The sequence below is a fragment of the Hypanus sabinus genome, chromosome 7 (genome assembly GCF_030144855.1).
Source record: "Hypanus sabinus isolate sHypSab1 chromosome 7, sHypSab1.hap1, whole genome shotgun sequence".
Lineage (NCBI taxonomy): Eukaryota > Metazoa > Chordata > Chondrichthyes > Myliobatiformes > Dasyatidae > Hypanus > Hypanus sabinus.
This window is the reverse complement of record NC_082712.1, coordinates 73,563,175-73,589,335: the sequence shown is the minus strand read 5'-3', so window position 1 is coordinate 73,589,335 and position 26,161 is coordinate 73,563,175. Positions and strand designations below refer to the sequence as shown.

The following is a 26,161-nucleotide window of genomic DNA, read 5'->3' as shown; positions in this document are numbered from 1 at the left end:
TGCTTCCTAAACCTCATGTATGCTGCCTTCTTCCATCTGACTAGATTCTTCACCTCACTTGTCACCCATGGTTTCTTCACCCTACCATTCTTTATCTTCCGCACTGGGACAAATTTTTCCCTAATATCCTGCAAGAGATCCCTAAACATCAACCACATGTCCATAGTACATTTCCCTGCAAAAACATCATCCCAATTCACACCTGCAAGTTCTAGCCTTATAGCCTCATAATTTGCCCTCCCCAATTAAAAATTTTCCTGTCCTCTCTGACTCTATCCTTTTCCATGATAATGATAATGGCCAGGGAGCGGTGGTCACTGTCCCCCCAGATGCTCACCCATTGAGAGATCTGTGACCAGACTGGCTCATTACCTAATACTAGATCTAGTTTGGCATTTCCCCTAGTTGGCCTGTCAATATACTGTGACAGGAATCCATCCTGGACACACTTAACAAACTCTGCCTCATCTAAACCATTGGAACTAATCAGGTGACACTCAATATTAGGGAAGTTAAAGTCACCCATGATAACAACGCTGTTATTTTTGCACCTTTCCAAAATCTACCTCCCAGTCTACTCCTTGGTAACTCTGCTGCTACCAAGGGCCCTTTAGAATACTTCCAGCAGAGTAACTGCTCCATTCCTGTTCCTAACTTCTACCCATACTGACTCAAAAGAGGATCCTGCTACATTACCCACCCTTTCTGTAGCTACATATAAAAGGATTGACAAACTTGGGCTGTTCTCCCTGGAGTGTCCGACGCTGAGAGGAGACCTAGTGGTGACATTTTTAAATAGTGAGATGCATAATATCTTTTCCCCAGGATAGAAATGTCAAATGCCATAGGAAATACTTATAAGTTAGAAAGAGAATGTTTAAAGGTGATGTGAGGGGAAAGTTTTTACACGGTGATTGGTATATGACTGGAATGGGTTACCATGGGTAGTAATGGAAGCAGACATTTTAGTGGAATTTAACAGGTTTGTAGATAGTTATGTGAATAGGAATAGAAAGATATAGATGATAGACAGGAAGGGGACAATTAGTATAAATTGATATCTTGATCAGCACAACATCATGTTGCCTGTTCAGTGCTGTGTACCGTTTGATATTCTATTTAGGGACTATGGTTTTATTTTTCATCAGTGCTCTGTTGCCCTCCTGTGGAATTGTTAAAAAGTCAGAATGTGGAATCAGAACAAACTGAAGTTACAACTTGTTGTTAATTAAATTTGCAACTTAGTTTGTTTAAAATTTATCCAACCTTTTGAAAGCTCTGTTTTATGAATTCTTCTTCCATTTTATTCTTATTGTAGAGTTTTCTTGATAGGACAATGTTCAGCATGTGTGCTGCATAGTCTTCTGGTTCAGTGGTCTGGTAGCTGAGTGAAAGGACTTGGTGAGGAGTGGTGCTAATGTCAGACTAAGCCTGCACAATAATGTTCCAGGGATTTTGGAAATGCCATCATATTGAATGTTATTGTTTTTATACAACCCATGCTATATAAAAGTTGTCCCTGAAATAAATTTAAAATTTAAGTTAAGAAAAGCCTAGAAGGAAATGTCTCAGAATACATGCGGCAGCAATATAACACAAATGTGATTGTCTAAGGTCCTAAATCTTATTTCAATATGTTGAGAAACCCAGAGATTACAGAACACTCTGCCTCTGTGTGTATACTACATACCCAGACAAGCACTGACGCTTACAGTTCTTCAAATCTTTACTACTTTAATTTGTGTGTATCCTGCAATTGTTAAGGCCAGTTATCAAGCAGCTTTATTGATGTGCCTTCAGAGACTGAATATTCAGAGATCCCTGTCTATTAAATGTAAGTCAAATCAAGTGACATAGGGAACAACAGGGCTTCGCTTCCAGATGAACTCAATGCCTTATAAGCACGCTTTGGCCATCAAAACATGAAGAAACCATCATGACCTCCCAAAGCCTTCAATGATCCTGTGATTTCAGTCTCTGAGGATGATGTGTGAGCATCATTCAGGAGAATGAACCCATGGAAAGCATCCAGCCCACACAGGATACTTAGTTGAGTACTAAAGGTCTGTGCTGATCAACTAGGTGGAGTGTTCACTGAGATCTTTAACCTCTTGCTTTGGCATTCTGAGGTATCCACCTGTTTCAAGCAGGCTTCACTTATTCTGAGTCCCTAAGAAGAATCTGGTAACCTTCCTCAATGGCTATCATTCAGTAGCACTTACATCCACAGTGACAGAGTGTTTTGAGAGGTTGATGATGGAATGTATCAACTTCCGCCTGGGAAGCCTGTATCAGATCCACTCCAATTTGCCAACTGGCATAACATGTCCACAGCAGATGCCATCTCATTGGCTCATCAGTCAACATCTGGACAGTGAAGCTGCATAAGTCAGGGTGTTTTTTATTGACTACAAGTTGGCATTCAATACTATAATCCCCTCAAAGCTAATCAATAAGCTTCAAGACCTTGGCATCAATACCTCCTTGTGCAACTGGATCCTCAATTTTTTCCCTGGCAGTTACCAGTCAGTTCTGTTTGGCAACAGCATTTCCTCCATGATTTACATCAGCATAGGTGCACCACAGGGCTGTGTGCCTTTGCCTCTGCTCAACTTGCTTTACACTTATGACTGTGGCTAAGCAGAACTCCAATGCCACTTTCATTGGATGAGTCAGCGTATAGGAAGGAGATTGAAAATCTGGCTGAGTGATGCCACAACAACGATTTCCTATTCAATGTCAGCAAGACCAAGGAGTTGATTATTGGTTTCAGCTTGAGGAAATCAGAGATCCTTGAGCCGGTCTTCATTGGAGGATTACAGATGGAGAGTGTCAGCAACTTTAAATTCCTAGGCATTATTATTTTGGAGGACCTGTCCTTGGCCCAGCATGTAAGTGCAATTACAAAGAAAGCACCTCTACTTCCTTAGGAGTTCACAAAGATTTGGCACGACATCTATAACTTTGACACACTTCTATAGATGTGTGGCGGAGAGTATTTGACCAGCTGCATCATAGCCTAGTATGGAAACACTAACAGAAATTCCTACAAAGGGTAGTGGAAATGGCAAAATCCAGCGTGGATGCAGCCCTCCCAATATTGAGCACATCTACGTGGACCATTGTTGCAGGAAAGCAGCATCCATCATCAGGGAACCCCCACCACCCAGGTCATGCTCTCTTCTCACTTCTGTCATCAGCAAGAAGGTATAGAGGCCTCAGGACTCATACCACCAGGTTCAGGAATAGTTATTAACCTTCAACCATAAAGCTCTTGCACCACTGGGAATAACTTCACCTAACTCCACTCGTCCAGCCTTTGGAATGTTCCCATAAACTCTGGACTCACTTTCAAGGACTCTTCATCTCAGGTTCTCAATATTTATTGCTTATTTCTTTATTATTATTCTTTCTAATTTTTTTTGTATTTGCACAGTTTGCGTCCTGATTGAACATCCAAGTTGGTGTGGTCCTTCATTGATTCTATTGTGAATGTATTGAGTATGCCTTCAAGAAAATTAACCTCAGGATAATATATGGTGACATATATATACTTTGATAATAAATTTACTTTGAAGTCAGCTGTATTCCTTGCTGTAGGTTTCCAAGGACTGCAGGTTTACTTAACTCCAGAGCCCATGGTGATGTAATGTAAGCAGATCAGTTGCCTAACTCTTTACTGATAATACACAGCACTATGTGGACGTTCATGAATAAATTGAGGAGGTCTGCAAGTTGTCTAAAATCTCTGACAGGTTTCCATTTTTAACAAAAATGTAATAAAAAGACATTTAATTATTATGATACAGAAAGAGGCTGTTCAGCCGATCAGATCCATGCTAGCTCTTAACTAAGAATTTCATGTCCCATTTCGCTGCAACCGTGCAACTTTCTCACTCTCTCATGAGCCCATCAATTCTTTTGGATTTGTTTGCTACTTAACCACACCAGATGTCAATGAGCTTACATGCACACCTTAGCAGAGTAGCTGAGGGGAGGATAAGACCCAGGTTCGTGGAGATAGGAGACGGCATGACTAATTGCTGTACAGCTACTCCGCAGTAGTAGCATGATCAGTCATATCGAGCATGAAGTTCTCCGAAGGGGTTGTCTATTGATGGGTTCTCCGATGGTTGTACAGGCCGATCCGGGATCCACATATTCTGGTGCAGTGTTGGTATAAGTAAGTGGTGACTGCGATTAGTAGTTTGGCCTTTTGGTTCTTTCGACTCTCTTTTTGCAGCTACTGCTTGTTCTCTGAGGCACGGTGGAGATCAGTCTCCTATAGTGCAGCTCGCTCTTGAACAGATGTCCTCCAGGGGTATCTGGGTACTTGAGTGCAATGTCCTCTCAGTTTTTAGATGTAATGTTGAATTTCTTTGGGCTGATTTTGAAACAGTGCTTTTGCCCACCAGGAGCAGGAGCAGGACAACTGCACAGCAGGGGAAGAGTCTGCACACCACAACATCAAGCTCCATTCTCCTCTTCTAATCGTTAACCTCATTTCTATTTTCCCACTTGGTTCCCATAACAATGATCCTTCTGTAGTCCAAACGTCTGTCAGTTTCCATCTATCAATGGCTCCACCTCAGCTACTCTGTGGTATGGAGGATTACAAGCTGCCTTTTGTGAGAATAAATTCTACCTCATCTCTGTTTTAAATGGGAAATGTCTTATTCTGGAACATACGCCCCTCTTCCAGATGGTGGACCAGCAGAAACATCCTCATAGAATCTACCCTGGCAAGGCCCCTCAGATTTTTAGTTAGCTGGGTAAATAATTATAAACCATTGAAAATCCTCTTTTCCAAATAATCCACTTTCACAAGAAGAAATACCAAACCTATAAATCTGAAGGATGAACTGACTTTAATTTCCTTCCTATATATTTTGTAATGCATGGCATATGCAGACTTTAAATTTAACCTTCATAAAAGTTAAAAAGATGTAATATTTTTGCTAAATGATGATGATTGCAGGTTTTCCCAAACCCTCTGTCAGCTGGACAAAGGAACTGGTGCCTCTTGGTGCAAACGTTCAGCTTCTCCCAGATGGATCTCTCTCAATAATCAAAGCCAGTCCAGCCAACCAAGGGTTATATTCTTGTGAGGCGCTGAATGTGCAAGGCCAGGCAACAGCAGCAACCAATCTGATTTTACATGGTAAGCGTTATGCCTTATTTAATACACAAACATCTAGTTCATCACAAAAATCTAAGTGTCTTCTAATGCCTGGGATCATTACTGCTTTTGGGCAGTGATGGCACTTCCATAGATTTTTTTCCAATGTTTTCTCCCTGCTTCAAAGTCATACTTCACACTTACCTCATACATATTGCTTATGTTATTCATTTCATCTCAGCCCATAATTCTTTCCCTCCATGTTAGAGCTTTATCACAAATTTTACTTTTATTCCGGCCTCAGACTTCCTGCCTTCCCTGTCGTCCTATCCCATCCTTATACACATCGCTGAGTCAGCTGGCCTTGTTCCAGCAAGCTGTCAGTCCCAACCACCACCCCTCCCTCACTAATCCTATCTATATACTGGACCTTCACCCCACCAAGCCCACACCAACCATCAACCATCCATTTTTCATCCTCCCCACATTCTTATCAATTCCCTCCCACTAATTCTGCCACCCACCTACACAATAAGGGACCAGTTAGCCTATCGACTGCACATCTTTGGGATGTTTGAGGAAACCGGAGGATCCAGAGGAAGCTCACTTGGTCACAGGGAAAACGTCCAAGCCACACAGACAGCACCAGAAATATTTCTGTGTCTGTCATCTGCACTGCACCAACAGCCATGCTCTCTATCAATCTGTGATGGTGTAGTCAATGCTACCTTGCCTGCTGTCAGTGTCACCTGCCCAAAATCTGCCCCTCTCTGCTTGGCATTCATCTCTCTCTGCCCAACATCTGCCCTGCACTGCCCTACGCCTGTCTGTTCAGACTACTGTGCTCTCCTGGCAAAGGGGATGTCATGATGAAAAGTGTCTCAAGTGGTACCACATCTTTAAATATTCCGTGATCAATCCTCCTTCCAGTTAAACAACTTCTGTTCAACATTCACTCTGTTACAGAACCCCCAAGAGTCTTCCCAGAATTTAAAGACTTGATGCTGAAGTTAGGGCTTACAGGGTATGAATTTCATGCTGTTCTTGCCTCTAGTCCTGGGAGCAAAGTATTTCTGAGTGCTGGAAACAATGTTCTGATTGGTAAGTAACAAAAGAAGAAATTAGAAAAACAGAATTTCAAGGTGTTCCAATATCTTGGAAATATGATTTTTGCATTAGTACTGTGATTAAGATGCATATGTCTCAATATGATTTTATTTAAGAAAGGATAGTAGGATGACACACACAGAAGCAGGACATTTGACACATTGCATCAGCACCAATTGTTTGAAAGGGTTTTTCAATGAATTCCATTTCCCTAGCCAGATTTACTTTAATGTGAAGGACGGATGTTGGTTGGGAAAGAAGCACTCAAATATTGCTAGAGGATCATTGTTCCATTCAAGGGTATTCATTACTCCATCCTAGGCCCCCTCTGCCACTGTGCCCCCCCCCCATTTTGCCCGATTCACCCCACTAGTCTGCTGTTGGACTTGGATCCATGTAATTGAAGAAATGTCACCAACTGTTGGATCAATGGAGATGTTTCTTTTCAGGAAGCATTAACTGCCTCCTAAATAGTTAAGAGTGTAAGCCTGATCAAAGCAGATGCGTGATCCCAGAAGGGTTGACTGCTATAAATCTTGCAAACAGAGCCGACTAGACTGCTGGGGAAGATACAGCAGGACCTGATCCAACTGGGAATGTGTGATAGGGAATGAGTGATGAAATTTAATTTGAACAGTCTTCCAGTGAGACATATTAGGAAGTGAAACCAGGACAGGACTGCCTATGCAGTGAGCATAGGCAGTGAACAGAGGCACCCTGAGGTACAAGTACATAGTTCTGTGAAAATGGGAACAAGGTAGATAGAGTGATGTGGACAATATGTTTGCCTTTATCTGCTGAAACATGAGTATAAAAGTTAGGACATCATATTGCAGTTGTAGAAACATTAGTTAGTCTAAACTTGGAGTACTGTGTGAGTTCCAAGCACCACATTAGAGGAACAATGTGATTAAGCTCAGAAGGGTACAGGAAAAATTCACAAGGGTATTGCCTGGATTTGGAGGGCTTTACGTTACCAGGAGACATCAGATTGGCTCGGTCTGTTTTTCCCTGAAGCAAAAAAAGGCCAGGAAGTAACATGACAGAGATATATAAAATTATGAGAGGCATAGATAAGGGAGATGGCTAATGACTGTTTCCACGGTGGGGAGAGCTAAAACAAGTTTAAGTAGAAGGAGGAACTTTAAAGAGGTGTCAAAGAGTAAATTTTTCACACAAACTAGTTGGTATCTGGAATGAGCTTCCAGAATAAGTGACGGAGGCAGGAAAAAGAAAGGAACATTTCAGAGATGTATGGACATGTACTTGAATGAGCAAGACACAGAGGAATATTGAATTAATGTAAGCAATTGATGAAGTCTTGTATCTGTGCTGTACAGTTCTGAGTCTGTAAGTGATTCATTCACTAAAACACTATCAGGCCATCTGTACAAGGTCACTTCCCTTCAGGATTTCGTATTGTTCCTCCTAGGCATCCTTGGGCCTTTGACATGTCAGTTACTCAGCCTATTCCTTTCCCCACACACTTGAGTCCTCTCATCCAATGATATACAGGTTGGAATATCCAGGATCTCCCACAAACTGACAACTACATCACTTTTATTCTTTTCAACATCCGGGTGCTGTGGCAGGTTAGCATTTATTGCCCATCTGTAAGTACCCTTAAGAAGTGGTTCTTCTGATAAGGGCTCCCACAGTGCCCTTGGAGAGGAGGTTCTGTGATTTAGATCCAGTAATGATGAAGGACCAGCAAGGTAATTTCCATGTGACTAGAAGGGGAACCTGACCTGCTGTTGGTGGTCTTCTCGTGCACCCGCTGCCCTTGTTTTTCCTGGAGGGTTTGAGAGATACTATTGGAGTAGCTTGAATGGGTGACTGCAGGGTATTTTGTATGAACTGTAAGTTATTGTAATGGTGAGAAGCTATAAAAAGTTTTTATTTATCTCCATGGTCGAGTCTTGCTTAATGTTGGCAAAATGTCACTGTAAATCTGAATTTAAACAAGTTCAAGATAAATCTTTGCCTCTTGCTGACATTTGGCAAGAACAGATCTGGAAATCAGTGCAAGGTTGATGAAAATAATTTTTTTAGCAGTGTCTGTCATTTCCTGGTTCAGGCTCTACCCTTGCTAGCATTTGCTGTGCTGGAAATGTTTGCGGTCCTGGTCCGTGGAGTAAACAGCCAGATGACATCAAAATCGATGTATATTGGCCTTTAACGTGGAATTTCAGTGTCAGTGGGTTTCAAAGCTCATGTGTGACTGCTGGAGTCTTGAACTTACTGGTGCGCTCCATCAATTGGGCAGCACAGCTGGGGCTGATATGGATTCCCCTGTGGTGGAACAGGAGCTTGCAGAGGGACCCCAGAGTTCACAGCAGGTCATCTTACCACAGTCAGAACTGGCAAACCATTGCGAGGGCGGCTGCATGAAAAAGACTTTTTTTTTCATTTTAATTTGAATTTTAATCAATGTTTTTAGTTATTTATGTATCCAAATATTTTTGATGATTTATATTGGAAAATGATTTAAATTTTTTAAATTACTTTGAGCGATTTTTATGAATTTCTGCCGCATTGCAAGAATATGACAGCTTTGACAAGGATGATTAGGTTGGCAAACACATACCCTCACTGATGGTGCCCCAGAGCTTCCATTTCAGCACAATCAGCTTTCTGCTTCCAAGGGGAAAAGGTTTAGTGGAGAGCCCATCATCAAAAAAGACAGGCCTAATATTTCCCAGTCAGCACCTTCCAGCTGGCCAATGATCTGATCTGTACAATATAAATGAGAACAGGCAAAACAGTCTGTCACAGACTCTCATATTCACTCACGTCTATTCATTTGACTCACCCACACTGGCTCATAGTTAGACTCACATACACACTCACGCACACGTTCACATATAGTCTCTCACTCACTGATTCAATCACTCACACACACATTCACAGATATGCACACACAGGCACAAACCATACTCACATATCAAATGGTCTTGACTTGAAAGGTCAGCTATCCATACCCCTGCCTAAATGCTGTCTGACCTGCTGAAATCCTCCAGGGCTTTGTGTAACACTGGTACACACTGTCACAGTCCATTTTCACACACATAGACACACAAGCCATGTACACACACTTTCTCACTCTCCTACACACTCAAATTTGCTTGAACATTCACTCGATTTCACTCACACATACTCTTTCTCATATACCTATTCATACCTTTGCACATTTGCCCAAACATACATAGGCATGCTCACATTCACTTGTTTAATCACACATTCACAGTTTCACACTCATGACCACATACGTTTGTAATTGAGGCACACTCACAAACACAAATGCACTCATACAGACACCCACACACTCACTTGCATCAATGCACCAACACCCAGCCTGACTGCTGGCCTCACTGCTGCCCTGCTGACATGTAGTATGCTGTCCTTCTGTCCTTTGCACAGCGTCATGTCACGTGAGCAGATGGAGGTCCCTGCTCTCAGGTTCCATATTCCAGCCCGCAAGTGTTATCTGCAGGAGCTGACTCATTCCCAGAGCTGGGGGATATCTCCAATGCTATGGGTAAAGAAGGATCTGACTAAATGCCAAATGGATACAATCCATTCCAAACCCAGAGGTTCTGATTAAAAAAAAAACACATCTGAAGGAAAACAGTTGAGAGGACAAGCCTGGTGGATTTTCTCCTTTCAGTCATCACTAAAGAACTAAGGTTATTACTCAATGAACTAAACTCTGTAGTTTTTGAGCAGTTAACACATGAGAACCCTGAAATCAGTGAGAACAAGTGAAGTGAAAACTGTTACGGGGAGAGAATCAACCTTTGTGGCTATTATGAACCAATCCACACCTGTCAGATCTACTGAGTATGAATGGCCATCTCAAGCTCTTCCCTGCTTAAAGAGAACCATCAGCTGTAAGTTTTGAAAGAGACTGTAGAACGGCAGACATTGCCAGCAGGGTCATTAATTCCAGTAAGTTGATTAGTAGGATACCAAGTTCAGGTACATTTTTTGGGAATTCAACGTTCAGATCTGGGATCAGCGGATGGAAAGTGAACAGGTTACAGGAATCTCAATCAAGGACGAGGAGGATATTAGAATGGAAGTAAGAGAAGTTAGATGAATAACTGGAGTCATCCGTTCCCCCAGATTTCTACCTGGCTGAGAGTGAGTAGTTTTGAGTAGGGGTGAGGAAAGCAAATACAATGTTAGTATTCATTTCAAGAGGAGTAGAATATAAAAACAAGGATGTTAAGTGAGACTTTATAAAGCACTGGTGAGGCCTCACTTGGAGCATTGTGAGCAGTTTTGGGCCCCCTTATCTGAGAAAGGATGTGCTGACTCTGGAGAGGGTTCAGAGGAGGTTCACAAAAATGTTTCCCGGATTGAACAGCTTGTCATATAAAGAGTGTTTGATGGCTCTGGCCTGGATTCACTAGAATTCAGAAGAATGAGGGGTGACCGCATTGAAACCTATCGAATGGTAAAAAGCCTTGATAGAGTGGATGTGGAGAAGATGTTTCCTATGGTGGTAAGAGTCTAGGACCAGAGGACACAGCCTCAGAATAAAGAGGTGTCCTCTTAAAATGGAGAAAAGGAGGAATTTTTTTAGCCAGAGAGTGATAAATCTGTGGAATTCTTTGCCACGGGCAGCTGTGGAGGACAAATCTTTATGTATATTTAAGGCAGAGGTTGATAGATTTTTGATTAGTCGGGGCATGAGGGGATACGAGGAGAAGGCAGGAGATTGGGACTGAGAGGAAAACTGGATCAGCCATGATAAAATGGCGGAGCAGACTTGATGCTCCAAGTGGCCCAATTCTGCTCCTATATCTGATGGTCTTATCCAGGGTGGCATTGAGGACTTCAAGGTCATGCATCAAAAGCACACAAAAGTGCAGTGTGACTGGAGGGAGGAGTGCACCACAGCATCATCTGCTTACCCACATGTCCAATCAGATAATCCCTGTTCCACCTGTCAAAGAGTCTGTTGTTCCCATTGTGACTCAGCTCCCACTAAACAGAAGTGGTAGCAGGTCGTCCTCAATCCAGGAAGAAGGTGAAAGCCGGTGTGCCAGTGTTAAGGGTTTTACCCCATAAACTGCTAATCTCTACTTTGCTATGTCTGGTATCCATATGTCTAATGTAGCTAAATATTGGCAGAGCTTTGTCTGGCCATGTTAGTAGGCAAAGTATGACAACTGCAAATTGATCACCAACATTTCAGATGTAAATAGTTATAGGCGAGTGATATTCAACAGCAGAACAGTTTAATTTTAAGGTTTCAATTGCAATGTAGTATTTATTGAAAGGAAATTGAATTCAAATGTATCTCAGAAGCAGATTCAGGACTACAGTCACAGCCAACTATTTGGACCACAGCCCAAGAGCAGTTTCATGCTTCCCTCATCAGATGAGTGTGTTCACTTTGACCTCACTCTCTAAGTGGGGTCAATCTCTTCTCACCCCCTTCGAGGTCTCATTGTCCTCTCAGTCTCTTTGTGGTTTCATCCACTCCTCTTGCCTTCAGTCATTTCACTCTCTCCTTGAACCCAGGATGCTTTTATTCTGTCTCATTCCTTAAGTGGCTTTATCCCTCCCATTCCTTGAGAGCTTTCATTCTCCCATCACTCCCGGAATTGTTTCAATCACCCCTCATCTGTTGAATGTGTTCATTCTCAGCTCACTCATTCTGATTTCACTGTCCACTCATGAGTGACTTCACTCTCCACTTGTACTATTATCTCACTCTCCCCTCACTCCCTGCATGATAGCACTCTCCCTTACTGCAGAGTTCCTCAGACATGTCCCTCTGTGGTGGCCAGTGCTATTATGTTGTGTGCTGGGGCAGCAGACACCAACAGAATCAACAAACTCATTCATAAGGCCAGTGATGTTGTGGGGGTGGAACTGGACTCTCTGACGGTGGTGTCTGAAAAGACGGTGCTGTCCAAGTTACATGCCATCTTGGACAATGTCTCCCATCCACTCCATAGTGTACTGGTTAGGCACAGGAGTACGTTCAGCCAGAGACTCATTCCACTGAGATGTAACACTGAGTATCATAGGAAGTCATTCCTGCCTGTGGCCATCAAACTTTAGAACTCCTCCTTCAGAGTGTCAGACACCCTGAGCCAATAGGCTGGTCCTGGACTTATTTCCACCTGGCATGATTAACTTATTATTATTTAATTATTTATGGTTTTATATTGCTATATTTCTACACTATTATTTGTTGGTGTGGCTGTAACGAAACCCAATTTCCCTTGGGATCAATAAGGTATGTCTGTCTGTCTGTTCTTCACTATTTTGTCTGATCCTACTATTCACTGTGTATACCTTAGTGTTATTAATCCACACAAAATGCATCTTCTCCAATTTTTAAGATCAAATTCCATCTGCCATTTTTCTACTGATCAACGAAATTCTCCAGTCAAAGACTAGTCTTCACTATCAATCTTCATTTCAATTGCATATTTACTGATCACACCTCTTACATTCACATTTGATTGTTAATAGCAATAGTAAACAGTAAGGGCCCCCATCATCTCTCCATGCAATACACCATTGGTCACAAACTTCCAACTGCAAAAGCAACTCTAAATCATCACCGTCTGCAATGTATTGTGTTCCAATTTTTTCCAAAATGTCCATGATCCCTTGATCTTGTGAAGTCTTGCTGAAGGCAATGCATCAAGTATACTACCTTTTCAGGTCGCCTCCTTGAAATCAGATTAGTCAGTTAACGTGAAGAGTCTTCACCGAAAACACCAGCTTTACACTTCCCCCATGAATGCTACCTGACCTGCTAAGTTCCTTCAGCCCTTTTTTGTTATTAATTCAACAGAATTTCTGCTTAACAAAGCCGTGCCAGTTTATCTCTGATGAATTCTTCCTCTCTGAGTACAGATTAATCCTGACTCTCAGAATCATTTCTAATAATTTGCCCATCACTGATATTAGGCTCATAGACTCCAATTACTGGATTATCCTTACTGGCCTTTTTGGGATTTTCATAATTTTTTTTGCTAGTGATATCTTGTGCACCCTCGTTAGCATCCCAAGTGTTTTAACTATCAACCTAAACTTTATATCCTCCTGTAAAGGCTCTCTTGTTTTTAGTTTCTATCCCTGCCTCAAACTATTTCTATTCCTTTCTCAATATCCCTTGATATCAAGGCTTCTCTCAAATGTCTTTCCTCCCCATCCACACTCACAGGAACATGCTGGACCTGAACTCTTACTGTTTCATCCTTGAATAACTCCCAGTGATAACATCACGTACCTACCTCAGTCCCATCTCTCGTCCTTAATAATTACAAAGATCTGTTCATTTTCTCTAAAATGTTGTCCTTTTGACTCACTATCCATATACCTAGCTACATTCCCAAAGATTGAATCTTCTATTGCTCCTTCTCTGGTAGCACTACCAATGTACTGCACCATCTCAAAAAAAAATTCCAGAAGACTTTCTAAAAATTCCCACCCCCTCTAATCCTTTCACACTGATTCCAGTGAACGCAGTATCAAATTATTTTTATACCCCTGATATTTTAGCCTCCTATCTGCTTCTATGAATGTTTGAAGGCCAATTGTACCCCCAGCAAATAGACTGCCTCCTTTTTGTTTCAAAGCTTCACCCATCTGGAACTCATTCAATGAGCCTTGTAGGTTATCTACAGTGCATCTCTGTGTATCCAACCTGTCTTGCCCTGTAAGATTTCTATTTGCTTCATTTAGACTGCCTCTCAAGAGAATGTGCCACTTGTCTTGCTATCCTCTGTTTGAAGGTCAAATATGTTGTCCCAAGAATCAATTCTGATTAAGTTTCTTAGCAAACCCTCTATCACTAGTATATCATTCTTGAGTTAAGGAGACCAAGCTTCATATGGTACTCCAGCTGTGATCTCACCTTAGGATGCGCTTTGACCAGTGACCAATCAGAACATTGGAAGTTTTGAGAGGAGGGGACTATAATCAGGTCCACTGCCCGAGTACAAAAGGCAGCAGCGGGTTGCTACTGTGAAAAAGAGCTTTGACCAGCGACAAATCGGCACTTGGGATTGATTAGCAAAAGTAAATTAAAGGAAGGCAGGGACAAATGCAGCAGCCATCTTTTTTTTAAATTAGTTTTTTTATACATTTTCTACATAACTACAAATTAAAAAACCCCAGATCAAAATGAGGAACATTAATACAGTGCAAAATTAAGCATACAATGACAATATGATACAAAGAAAGAGAATTAGAAAAAAGCACCTAAATTGAAGACAAGTAAACTTAGTATCCTCCCCCAACCCCACAACACAAAAAAAACTCCAGACCAACCACAACACAATATAGAGAATATAAATCAGGACAATCAAACTCCCAGACTGTGAATACACTTAGCAACAGAGGATAATAATGCCTACTACCAAAAAAAAAGGAGCTGAAAGCAAGGGACCGAAAAAAAAACCCTAGTCAAGAGGAAGGTTGTGAAAGTACTCGATAAAAGGTCCCCAGACCTTATAGAACTTTAAATCCGAATTAAAAACTGAATAATGGATTTTTTCGAGGTCCAAGCAGGCCATAATGTCGATAAGCCATTGAGCATGAGTGGGCGGGGCAACATCTCTCCATCTAAGGAGGATCAAGCATCTAGCCAGGAGAGAGGCAAAGGATAATATTCGGCATTTGGTCGGACTCCGACGTAAATCTGTCTCGCCCCAGAAACCGAACAAAGCAATTAAAGGGTTTGGTTCTAGGTGGTGATTCAGAATATACGATAACGTAGTGAAGACATCTTTCCAAAATTTCTCCAAGCTAGGACAGGACCAGTACATATGAATGAGAGAGGCCTCGCCCCTCTTAGCAGCCATCTTCTGAGTGGACAGAGTCAGAGTGGTGATCTTGGGGCTTTAGTTCTTTGAGGCTTCAGCAAAGAGAAGCTTCAGTCATTGAAAGCAAAGGAAAGAAAGGCTCAAGGTTAAGTTTTTTTTTTCCCTTGCCCTTTTTTATATCTGCTCAGTTAGGACGGTAAAGCTGCCAGGCAGGATAGCTGAAATCTGAGGTGCAAGACCTGTTGTTTGTGTGGATGCTGTGTGATGTGTTCCCCTGTTACAAGACAGTCCCACAAAATAACACACAGTACACCATACGCAATTAAATGATTTACCTTTATAATTCTTAATTTGACTATAGGCTTAGTAAGGAAAAAACAAAAAGAAAAGGGCCCATTTTCGTGAAACAGTATGATGTGCCCATTGGAGCTCATGGTTCTCCTGTCCGTTAGTCCTCCGTCGATTTCCCCTGGTCGTCGACTCCTGGCCCCATTCCCAGTCCACTCCATCCTGCAGTCTATTACCCCTCTGTTCTGGCATCTTCTCTTCCCATCTTCCTCCAAACAAAAGTCCTAGAACAACTTGCTCTCAGGCCCACAACAAGAAAGAATCACTCCCTTCATCGGACGGCACACAATCGAAAGCCCCCATTATCTCTGCTCTGGAACAACCATTACATTAGCAGTGAAACCTTGCCCAGGGTGCTACACTAGTAAATTGGATTAATATTGTCACATGTACTGATGTGCGGTGAAAAACCTGTCTTGCATACTGTCCATACAAGCCATTTCATTACAACAGTGCACGTAGGTACAGTAGTACAAAGTAAAACAATAACAGAAAGCAGAATAAAGTGTTACAGTTACAGGGAATGTGCAGTGCAGGTAGACCATAAGGCACAAGGCCACCGATTGTGCAGTCAAGAGTCCGTCTCATCGTACTAGTGATTCATTCAATAATCTTATAATAATGAGCGGCAGGATAGAAGCTGTTCCTGAGCCTGGTGGCACAAGCTTTCTGGCATTTGTATCTTCTGCCCGATTTGGAGGGGGAGGAGGGAGAATATCCAGGATGAGTGGAATCTTTAATTAAGTTGGCTGCTTTAATGAGGGAGTGAGTAGTGTAGACAAAGTACATGGAGGGAAGACTGGTTTCTGCGGCTTACAGCTCAGTAATCCCTGGGCTGCAGCATCATCATAAGCTTTTATCCCTTGATCTAATACTGTCTCTAACTGCTTCTGACAACCATGTCTGGACCATTTTTCCTGCTGGGAATTTTATGGGGATACAATTTACTCGTAAACTATGCAGAATTATTTAGGTATTAGCTGTTGCTCATTTATTGTAATATTTAAAATGTAATTTCCCAGTCAGCCTGCCTCTTGGGGCCCATATTGTTTATTTTATTCAGATTCAAAATCTTAGTTTCAGTTGGAATTAAATCATTTTCAATTTTTATGTAATACCCTCTGTCCGCTTAAAGCCCCTTCACTAAGCCTTTCTGATTACAGTATATGAGATTAAATAGCCTTTAACCTTATTGGTTCCTCAACATGCTAATCTACTAAATCCTAACCTAGACATTCCATGAATATTGACTTTCACAATGTATTGAATGGCTTTATTTATTTGTCTGCGTTTAGAACAAAAGTCACAGTGATATTACATTTCTTTTTCTATGTGCACTCAGCATTATCATTACAGTTTGCTGCTCTATGGGAACTCTCAACGACGTTTATGCCCTTTAGTTTTTCTTGTTACCACCCAAACTGATTCTTTCCCTTGGCTTTCTGAACAAAGATCCTGTCTCTCTTCTACCTTGATCTCATTCTTTCATATCAGGGCCACCCTCCTCCTCTTCCATTTTTCTTGTCTTTTTGGAAGTTGTGTTATTTAATCCCCAACCATAGACTCTTTGTTCTCTGTGTAACGGATGCTAGATTGCAGCTATTTTGTTTCTAATTGCATCATTACTTCAGCTGTCTTGTTATGAATGCTCTGTGCAGATAGGTCCAGTCCTAAAATTTTCTGGGTCTTTAGTTTTGCTGTTATCAATACATTATTTGCAGCATTCAGTTCTCTTGGACTGTCTGATTAACGTGAAGACCAGAGCAAAACAAACAGCTCTCTAATTTCTCAGTAATAGTGTCAGCACCCCATAAATTGAAGTTCATTTCTCTTTGGAGCTGATGCACAAGGTGTAGAGAATGATATCTATTCCTCTTACAATACCATTACTTAGCACTATTGCATTCCTTTTCATTCCCCCAAGAATGGCCCAAATATCTCAGTACTGTTATCATCCTCCCTGCAATCTCTGTTCCTGTCCACACCAACAGTGAGAACTTCATATCTCAAACACAAGAGAATCTGCAGATGCTGTAAATCCAAAGCAATACGCACAAAATACTGGAGGAACTCAGCAAGTCAGGCAGCATCTAAGGAGAAGAGTAAACAGTCGACGTTTCGCACCAAGACCCTCCTCGGCCCAAAATATCGACTATTTATTCCTTTCCGTAGATGCTGCCTGGCCTGCTGAGTTCCTCCAGCATTTTGTGTGTGTTGCTTTGCAATTCCTTTCCTGTTGGGCAAGGACAGACAATCATGCAATATTACCATTTGGATTCCTCTCTCCATATCACTTGTATTTCATCGGTCCCTGATCACTGACCAGTACAAAATTTAACTGACTTCTGGAACAAAACATACAGGTACTGTTCTCCTATCTGATGTTTTGCAGAGTCTGAATCTCAGGCTCTAATTAACATTTCTGAAATGAAATTATTCAAGATGCAAGAGGCATTAAGTATAAATGTGATCGTGATGAACTCCTGTAGTTTCTATTCACTCTCGTATAGTGTAGCTTTGACACATTGCCTGATCAGCCATTTCTTTGTTCAAATAATATCTGCAATAAGAATTAAGTTTATTTAATTCTGTCACCTTCGCCCTAATCCCTCTGAAGACCCTTACTCACCAAACCTTTTACTGACTGAAGTCTATAACGTGTGGATGCAGGACACAGGGGATGCTATATGAACAGGATGCTGTGATTTTAATTAGGCCTTTAGATTTATTTTATCAAGTGCTAATTCTTAAGAATTTCCTTTAATTAAACAGTCCTAAGTGTTTCCTCAATAACTGGGAGACTAAAGAGTACTGGCTTCCCACTTTATATCATTGTTATTTTAAACTACAAGATTAAGAAAATCCAACAGTAAGATAAAAATGTTTGAAAATGAAAATCTTATCACCAGCTTACTGAAACCTACAAATGTGAACCACAGAGGCACAAGCACACAATAAAAGATGTACAGTACACATGACCTGGCAGATCGTATAAATACAGATTTGAAGCTTTTACTGCAGGTATCAATTGTAAATATAAGCCACAGGCATATACTCGTGCATTGAAACAACAGGCCAAAAGCTTGATCAGAGGATAGATTCTAAGAAACACCATAATGGAGAGAAGTGACATAAAGACTCAGCAATATTTAGGAAGGGAGTTGTAGAGCTTGGGGAAGCAGCTGACTGCTAGGAGGGCTGTGAACACAGTGAAGGGAAGATTAAAAACTGAGGTTTTATCCCACCAGGAGATGGTATGGGGTCACCAAGCACTGGGTACATGGCTGAAAGGCTGATGATTAACCTACAGCCAGCAGAGCCCTGGATGGACCTGCACCTCATTAACCAAAAGGACCTTCTTAATCTGTGCTTCCCTGATTTTTACATTGAAACTTAATCTAGGAGTGAAGAGATAATTGTGTAAACCCAGCATAATATTTATAGAATAATATAGCATTTACATATGGAAATAAAATTCCCAGCAGACTTGTATTCCTTGAAGTAGGAAACTTTGTTTCCTTCTCTAGTTCCTGCCATTTGTGTGTTCTGTGGAATTCTCAGCACATTAAGTATTGTTATGGATGAGAAAACTAATTTACTGCTACTATTGGATTTGTTGGATCTAAGTAGGAAATTTTAAAAGTAATAATTTTAAGAAGGGCAGAATTATAATAAACTGAATTAGAGTAATAAATATGAAGACAGAAATATGAATGTCTGTCACAATGTTTGATATAAACCAACAGCATCAGAAATAAAAGTATTTTGTTATTTCTGTCTTAGGTTGTCCTGTTAGCGGATTTCCGAAGCCCATCATCAGTTGGTCACACAATGGCAAACCCATAAATGGGGCATCAAGTCCAGGCCAAGTCCTAGCTTTACAACAGATCCTTCAAATAACAAATATCACAAAAGGTCTCCAAGGAGATTACAGCTGTCGTGCTCAGAATGAAGCTGGAACTCTCATATTAAAGTTGACAGTGGAGATAGCAGGTATGGTATGTTACCACACAGAAGGATAGTGATGTAAGATGTAAATTTACCCATGAACTTGTAGTGACTGAATTTCAAGGATATTGCCTCAGAACAGAGAAGCAACTTCCATCTTTTTTTATCTAACCTAGTATCTCCACTACCCATTGACCAACTCCAACCATCACTGTAAGTAATCTATGAAGCCTGTAGCAGATAATAATGGGCAAAGTGCAGACAGGTGGTGATAACACAGAAATGTGTTTCTAGTTGTTCATGTTTCCACCTCTAACTTGCGAAAGATGGAAGAACAGGCAAACCACAACAGTGTTCCTCTTTCACATGGGCAATAATCAGTCCAGACTTACTCAAGGCAATCTTTCACTTCAAAAAGAGCTTGTGAATTGAGAAAACATACTTGTGTTTATAAAGCACCTTCAGTGTACCCAGATTATTAGAAAATGTTTATAACCTAATGAACTTCAAAGCAGATAAATGCATAGTTTATTAAGAAGGTCCATTAGGGCTTAAAGGATAATGGTAAACATGTGGTTGAGGAGAGAGGGCTGTACTGTGTTCCCTGAAACCACTGCCCTCATCCCTTCACCCACATGCCATCATTGCAGATTACCCTACAACTGCACACATTGACAAAGGTGCTGTTTTGGAACCCAACAGCATGAATAGCCTGTATGTTAAACTTGTAGCAAAACCAGGCAAATCTTATAGACACCGTGACCGAGTTTGGACCCGTGTTACTAAAAACATTTATAAGCACTGAGATGTTGGAATTGAGTGATGACACTGGAACTGAGGAACTCTGGTGAAGGGTCTGTGATGAACATTGACTCTGTTTCTTTTCCCACTGATGTGGTATCACCTACTGAATATTTCCAGAATTTTCTATTTTTGTTGTAAATTTTTCAGCAGCTGAAAGCATTTTGTATTTTTTTCTGGAACAGAATGATTCTGCCAAGCTGACTATGTCAAGATTCATCATGTGGGTGGTCCTTTTATGACAAACAATTTGATGGGGTAGACAATGCTACAGATGATAGTATAGACCAGAACTTATCACCCTAATTATGCTCATTCTGGTTAGGAACATCTTTTGTCTGGAGAACAGAAAGAGTGCTGTCAATAGGAGTAGAGGTGAATGCCAATAAGTGCAATGAAAGAAACGATGGATAAGCTAATGAGGGGAAAGGCAATAAAACGTGTTGCTGCAACATTCAAAGAGGATTGGAGGAGGCTTTTATGAAGTGCAAAGACTGCTATGCAACAACTGGGCCAAATAGTCTATTGGTTGATGGATGAATATTGATCATCACTTCCGAGAGAACATGGCTGCTCTTTATCTAGTTATGCACTGGAATCTTTTATGAATACGTGTGAAAGCAGGTGAGGCCTCTGGTTAAGTAGACAGATGTTCTGTGGTGCTGCACTTCCTCAAAGCTGCCATCCTAAAAGTCCAGTATTCGCTCCAACTATGTGGCAAGCCTTTAGAAAAGCGTCTCTCAATAGCACTGCCCACCCAAGAGTTCTGTCTAACTTTGCTTCACTCACTCAATGCTGTCCACCTGACAGTGTACCACCTTCTTTGTATGGCACAGCACTTTCTCAGTCCTGGCCCTTTGTTGCTGCTGAGCTCTCTCAGAGCTGCAGTGGAGAGTCAGTCTGGATTATGGTCACGTCAGGAATTGCTCATGTTTATTTTAATCAATTTATTTATTTAAGGATATGGTGTGGAATAGGCCTTCTGGCCCTTCGAGCCACACCACCCAGCATCCCCTGACAACACCAATCTTACCCTAACCTAATCACAAGACAATTTACAATGACCAGTTAACCTACCCGGTACATCTTTAGACTGTGGCAGGAAAGCAGAGGACCTGCAGAAAACCCAAGCATTCAGTGGAGATTCCTTACAGAGGACGCCGGGATTGAACTCCAAACTCCGACACCCCGAGCTGTAAAATGCATTGCACTAACTGCTATGTTAACCATGGCACCCTTGTGGGGAGAAATTCCTTTTGTCACATATTTAAGGAAAATGGCTGCTCACATTCTGTTCCACTGAAATTAATAAAGCTAAAAATATGGGAGGAGTACCGTTAATAATCAATATTTTTACACTTTGCCAAAAGTCAAACTTCTCCCTCTTATATACAGTGAAGATTTCCAGAGCCAGTACTGAGATGGTTAATTTGTTCCGCTACATGTTGAAATTTGTTCCACTATCTTGCATTATTCCAATAACTTCACTTCTGATGTCTTTGTATTAGAGTACAAGTGGCTAATTGGTGGCATGTTACCATGCTCAGCGCCGTGTGGAAATAAAGGCCTGAAGCTCCCAATGCTAAAGTGTCTGCAGAACAATGAAACTGAGGTTCACAAGTCTTACTGCAAGGGCAGGCCTCTCCCACACTTCCAGCCCATTAAATGTAACATAAAGGATTGTCCTCCAAGGTGAGTAATTAATCCCAAAGAGCTAAACATCAAGATAGCATCTATGCTTTTTCATTTGTAGGTTTTTTTTTGTAAATCAGAAAGCCATAACTAATGTGCATGTTCTCACTGTAATTGATCCAACCCTGAAAAACACCATTGGAGAGGAATTACTTGTGTATCTTGGCACTGATTGTATGAGGCCAGTTCAGAAACAGACATAACTTTGCAACATCTGCTAAAGGCAGAATGCATAGATTGTCTGGAGTTCAGTGAGTTTGAAAGTGTGAGTACCCAGAAGCAAGTATGAGTGAAGTGTGATTGAGACTATGAGGGTGAAGAAGTGTTTTGAGTAGGTAACTGACAGAGTGAATGAGGATTTGAGACAGTGAAAGCATGGGTCATTGTCTGGGAATGATTAATTCTGTTTCAGTATACTATACTAGAGTTGTGCCCTCATAACTTGACCACTGAGTTGGAAGCAGTGGCAATTGAGATCACACAAAATGATGGAGGAACTGAGTAGGGTTTCCAGCTTCTGCAGATTTTCTCATGTTGGCCATTGAGATCATATTAGAATTGAAAATAATTTAGAAAGAAGCTGACTTGGCCACTTTAGGGTTAATGCTACTGCAGCTGCTCTCAACATCTGACTGTACTTATATTTTGTTTCAGGTTGGCCCAAGTTAATCATTCTCTGTGCTCACTGGTTGAAGGGTCTGGTTGGGTGACCATCCATTTGGAGCTTTTTATGAACTTTAGTTATGAGAGTTTTCCTGTAGTTTTCTGTGAAGTGCACCCATGAAATATATATTGTCCTGCATTACAAATTCAATATAAATTCATGACTTAGTCAGAGGAATTAATATTTCACATTATTCATCGGTAATAATCAAACACCATGAGCAATAACTAGGTCATTCTGACAGCAAGAAAATGAACTGCACAAGTCCTTTACTGCTGTGTAACTTCTCCTAACATTAAAAGGTGTTGTCATAAGCAGTCCTTCAGCCAAACATGCCCATTCTGACCAGCAAGTACCCAAATATACCATTCTCATTACTTGGGCAATAGCTTTCTATACATTGATGATTCAATTGCTCATTTCGATATTTCTTCAATGTGAGAGTCTGTGCCTTCACCACCAAGTCAAGGCAGTGCATTCCAGATATGAACCATGCTCTGGATGAAAAGTTCTTCCTCAAATTCCCTTTAACCCTCCTAACCTAATAGTGAAATTATTCAGTCTCGTTTCAGACTCCTCCAATACGGGGAATTTCTAACCTATATACGCTGCTCATAATTTTGTATTCTTTAGTTAGGTTCCCCTTCATTTACTTCCTCTCCAAAGAACTTGAAAACAGGATCCAATACATGGATTTATATCATTGCCTTAAGTTCTTCTTTCACTACTCATTTTTCTCTAGATTACAACCTTTCATATCCTGGAATGATAATTTGCAGTCTCTGGAGAATAAACTAAAACCTAATTGAAGTATTACCCAGCAGCGCTTGTCACAAGGTCATAAAACATGGAACAGGTCACTCAGTCCATGATTATCTATCCTAATCCCATTTTCCATCACTCTTTCTAAGCCATGGTTTCATTGGCATGCACCTACCTGATCTCAGCAGCTGCAGTCAGAGCAACCATCAATTTTTCAGAGTTAAGTAATCAGCCTTTGTTCAGGAGGTAGTTATTGAAGGGAGCAAGCTCCTGTGGCATCGTGGCAGGACTTAGCATCTTCAGGAGAGAGGGTGGGAAGCTGTGGCAAATTACCAATGAGCCGCACAGCAAGATGGAGTAATATGACAGCAGACACTCCCTCAGATTCCAGTCAGTTTTGGCTCAAACTGATATGGAAGCTTTTAAATGACTGAACAGTAGTTTATCAGAAGGAATATCTGCAGAGTGGTGTGGACAGGCCAGCGCATCTGTACATGTGAACATCCCACTATTCATGACATTTACAAAGACAGGTGTGTAAAAAGGGCCTGAAGGACCTTTGGGGACCCGAGTCACCCCAACCACAAACTGCTCCAGCTGCCACCATCCAGGAAATGGCACTGCAGCAGGACCAACAGGCTCCGGGACAGCTTCTTCCATCAGGCCATCAGACTGATTAATTTATGCCTGTACAATTATATTTCTATGCCATATTGACTGTCCTGTTGTACATACTATTTATTATAAATTACTATAAATTGCACATCGCACATTTAGACAGAGACGTAACAAAGATTTTTACTCCTCATGTACATGAAGGATGAAAGTAATAAAATCAATTCAGAACTATCAAGCAGTTAAAGGAAGATGTTCCCATTAAATAGTTTCTACAGAATAAATAAGGCAGTGAGCCTAATGAATGGGGACATGTGGTTTTCTTACCTAATTATCAGGAGATCAAAGAGAGAAATACATATAAGCAAGCATAGAATCTGATCTTTAAACAAGGCTTGATGGGAAATAACTTTTACTCTTGCAACATCCTTTTCTAGGTGGACTGTGACCAGCTGGTCCCCTTGTTCCCAGCTCTGTGGGGGAGGAACACAGAAGCGGCTGGTCAGTTGTCAGAAGGTGACAGCAGGAGGAATACTTATCAATCAGTCGCCTAGCTTCTGTGCTCAGTCGGGAAAGAAACCACCAGATAACCAGACCTGTGACAAGCAACTGTGCTCACAATGGGTTACATCGAACTGGAGCCAGGTCTGTAACAACTGAGTATAACATAGGGCAGAGATCTGTACTTGTAATATCAACAGGCCTGTTGGCAACATTAGCCATCATTACCATGTGAGGCTAGCAGCAGTCTGTAATGACCACACACGCACAGTTCAACACGGAAATCAACAGGTTGGTGCTGGGGATACACTGCTACTTCACAGGCTGTGCTCCTTGCAAAAATCCAACTGAATCTCACTTTTTATTCATTATTCTTAGAGCCATAGAGTGCTACACTACAGATGTACAGACATCTAGTCTGTCCCATAAATCTGAACCTGGACCATAGCCATCCATGTACTTATACAAACTATCCTTAACTGCTGCAATCAAAGTCAGATCCACCAGTTCTGCTGACAGCTTGTTCTACACTTGCACAACTATTTGAGTGAAGAGTTTCTTCCTCAGGTCCTCCTTAAGTATTTCAACTTTCAAACTTAACCTATGACCTCTGCTTCTAGTCTCACATAACCTCAGAGGAAATGCCTGCTTGCATTTATTCTATCTATTCCCCTCATAATATTGCATTTCTCTACCAAATCTCCCCTCATTCTCCTATGCTGCAGGGAATAAAGATCTAACCTAATCAGCCTTTCCCTATAACTCAGGTCCACAAATCCTAGCAAAAATCCCTGTAAATTTTCACTGTACTTTTTGAATCTTATTTATATCTTTCCTGTAGATAGGTGAACAGAACTGCACACCATACTCCAAATTAGGCCTCACCAACGTCTTGTGCCACTTCAACGTAACATCTCAGCTCTTGTACTCAGTACTTTGATTTATGAAGGAAATGCACCAAAAGCTTTCTTTATGACTCTACCTAACTGTGATGCCACTTTCAATGAATTACGGATCTGAATTCACTTTGCTCTGCTGTGCTCCTCAGAGCCCTAACGTTCAGTGTGTGTGTCCTACCCTGGTTTGTCTTGTCAAAGTGCAACACCTCACACTTACCTGCATTACGTTTCATCTGCCATTTTCTTCAGCCCACTGGCCGGCTAATCCAGATGCCTCTGCGAGCTCTGATGACTTTCCTCATTGTCCTCTTCACCCAGAAACTTGGCAACGTCTACAAATTAGCTGATCAAGCTTACCACATTGTTATCCAAATCATTAATATACAAACAACAATGGACCCAGCACTGTGCCACAGTAATATAAGAAATAAAGAATTATTATGGTTTATTTAATGAGGTCTTAAATGGACATGCTAAACTGCCTCTCTGGCCCTGAGGAAGTAAGTTTACCTGGGTAGCATCTAATTCCCTGGAACTAATTAAGGTTTTATGAGATACTAGTGATTACATATTATTTTTAAAGTTTATGATACTTCAGCTTCTAACCTAATCTCATCTACACTCAGTGGCCACTTTATTAGGTACATCTGCTCATTAATACAAATATCTAATCAGCAATTCCATGCATAAAAGCATGCAGATATAGTCAAGAGGTTCAGCTGTTATTCAGACCAAACCTCAGAATGAGAATGCGGTTGGCCAGGTTAACAGATCACTATTTTGAAGGACAGATATCCTCTATGAGAGGCACCTGGTTGCACATTACATTTGAAAAGATAAATTTTAGAATTTTAGATTTTTTTTAGAATTTATTTAAATCTTCCATCCATCCCACAATGTGAGGGAG

The 26,161-nt window shown here is 41.1% G+C and overlaps 1 protein-coding gene across 1 annotated transcript in view; it reads left to right on the top strand.

Annotated features, from left to right (window-relative positions):
* The window catches only part of LOC132396870 (ADAMTS-like protein 1), a 58,450-nt gene that overhangs the window by 11,915 nt on the left and 20,374 nt on the right, over positions 1 to 26,161 (top strand). The window contains exons 4-8 of the mRNA XM_059974887.1: positions 4,979 to 5,161; positions 6,086 to 6,220; positions 19,156 to 19,365; positions 21,630 to 21,813; positions 24,292 to 24,499. Coding sequence (XP_059830870.1) covers positions 4,979 to 5,161; positions 6,086 to 6,220; positions 19,156 to 19,365; positions 21,630 to 21,813; positions 24,292 to 24,499 — 920 coding nt within the window. The remainder of the gene's footprint in view (positions 1 to 4,978; positions 5,162 to 6,085; positions 6,221 to 19,155; positions 19,366 to 21,629; positions 21,814 to 24,291; positions 24,500 to 26,161) is intronic.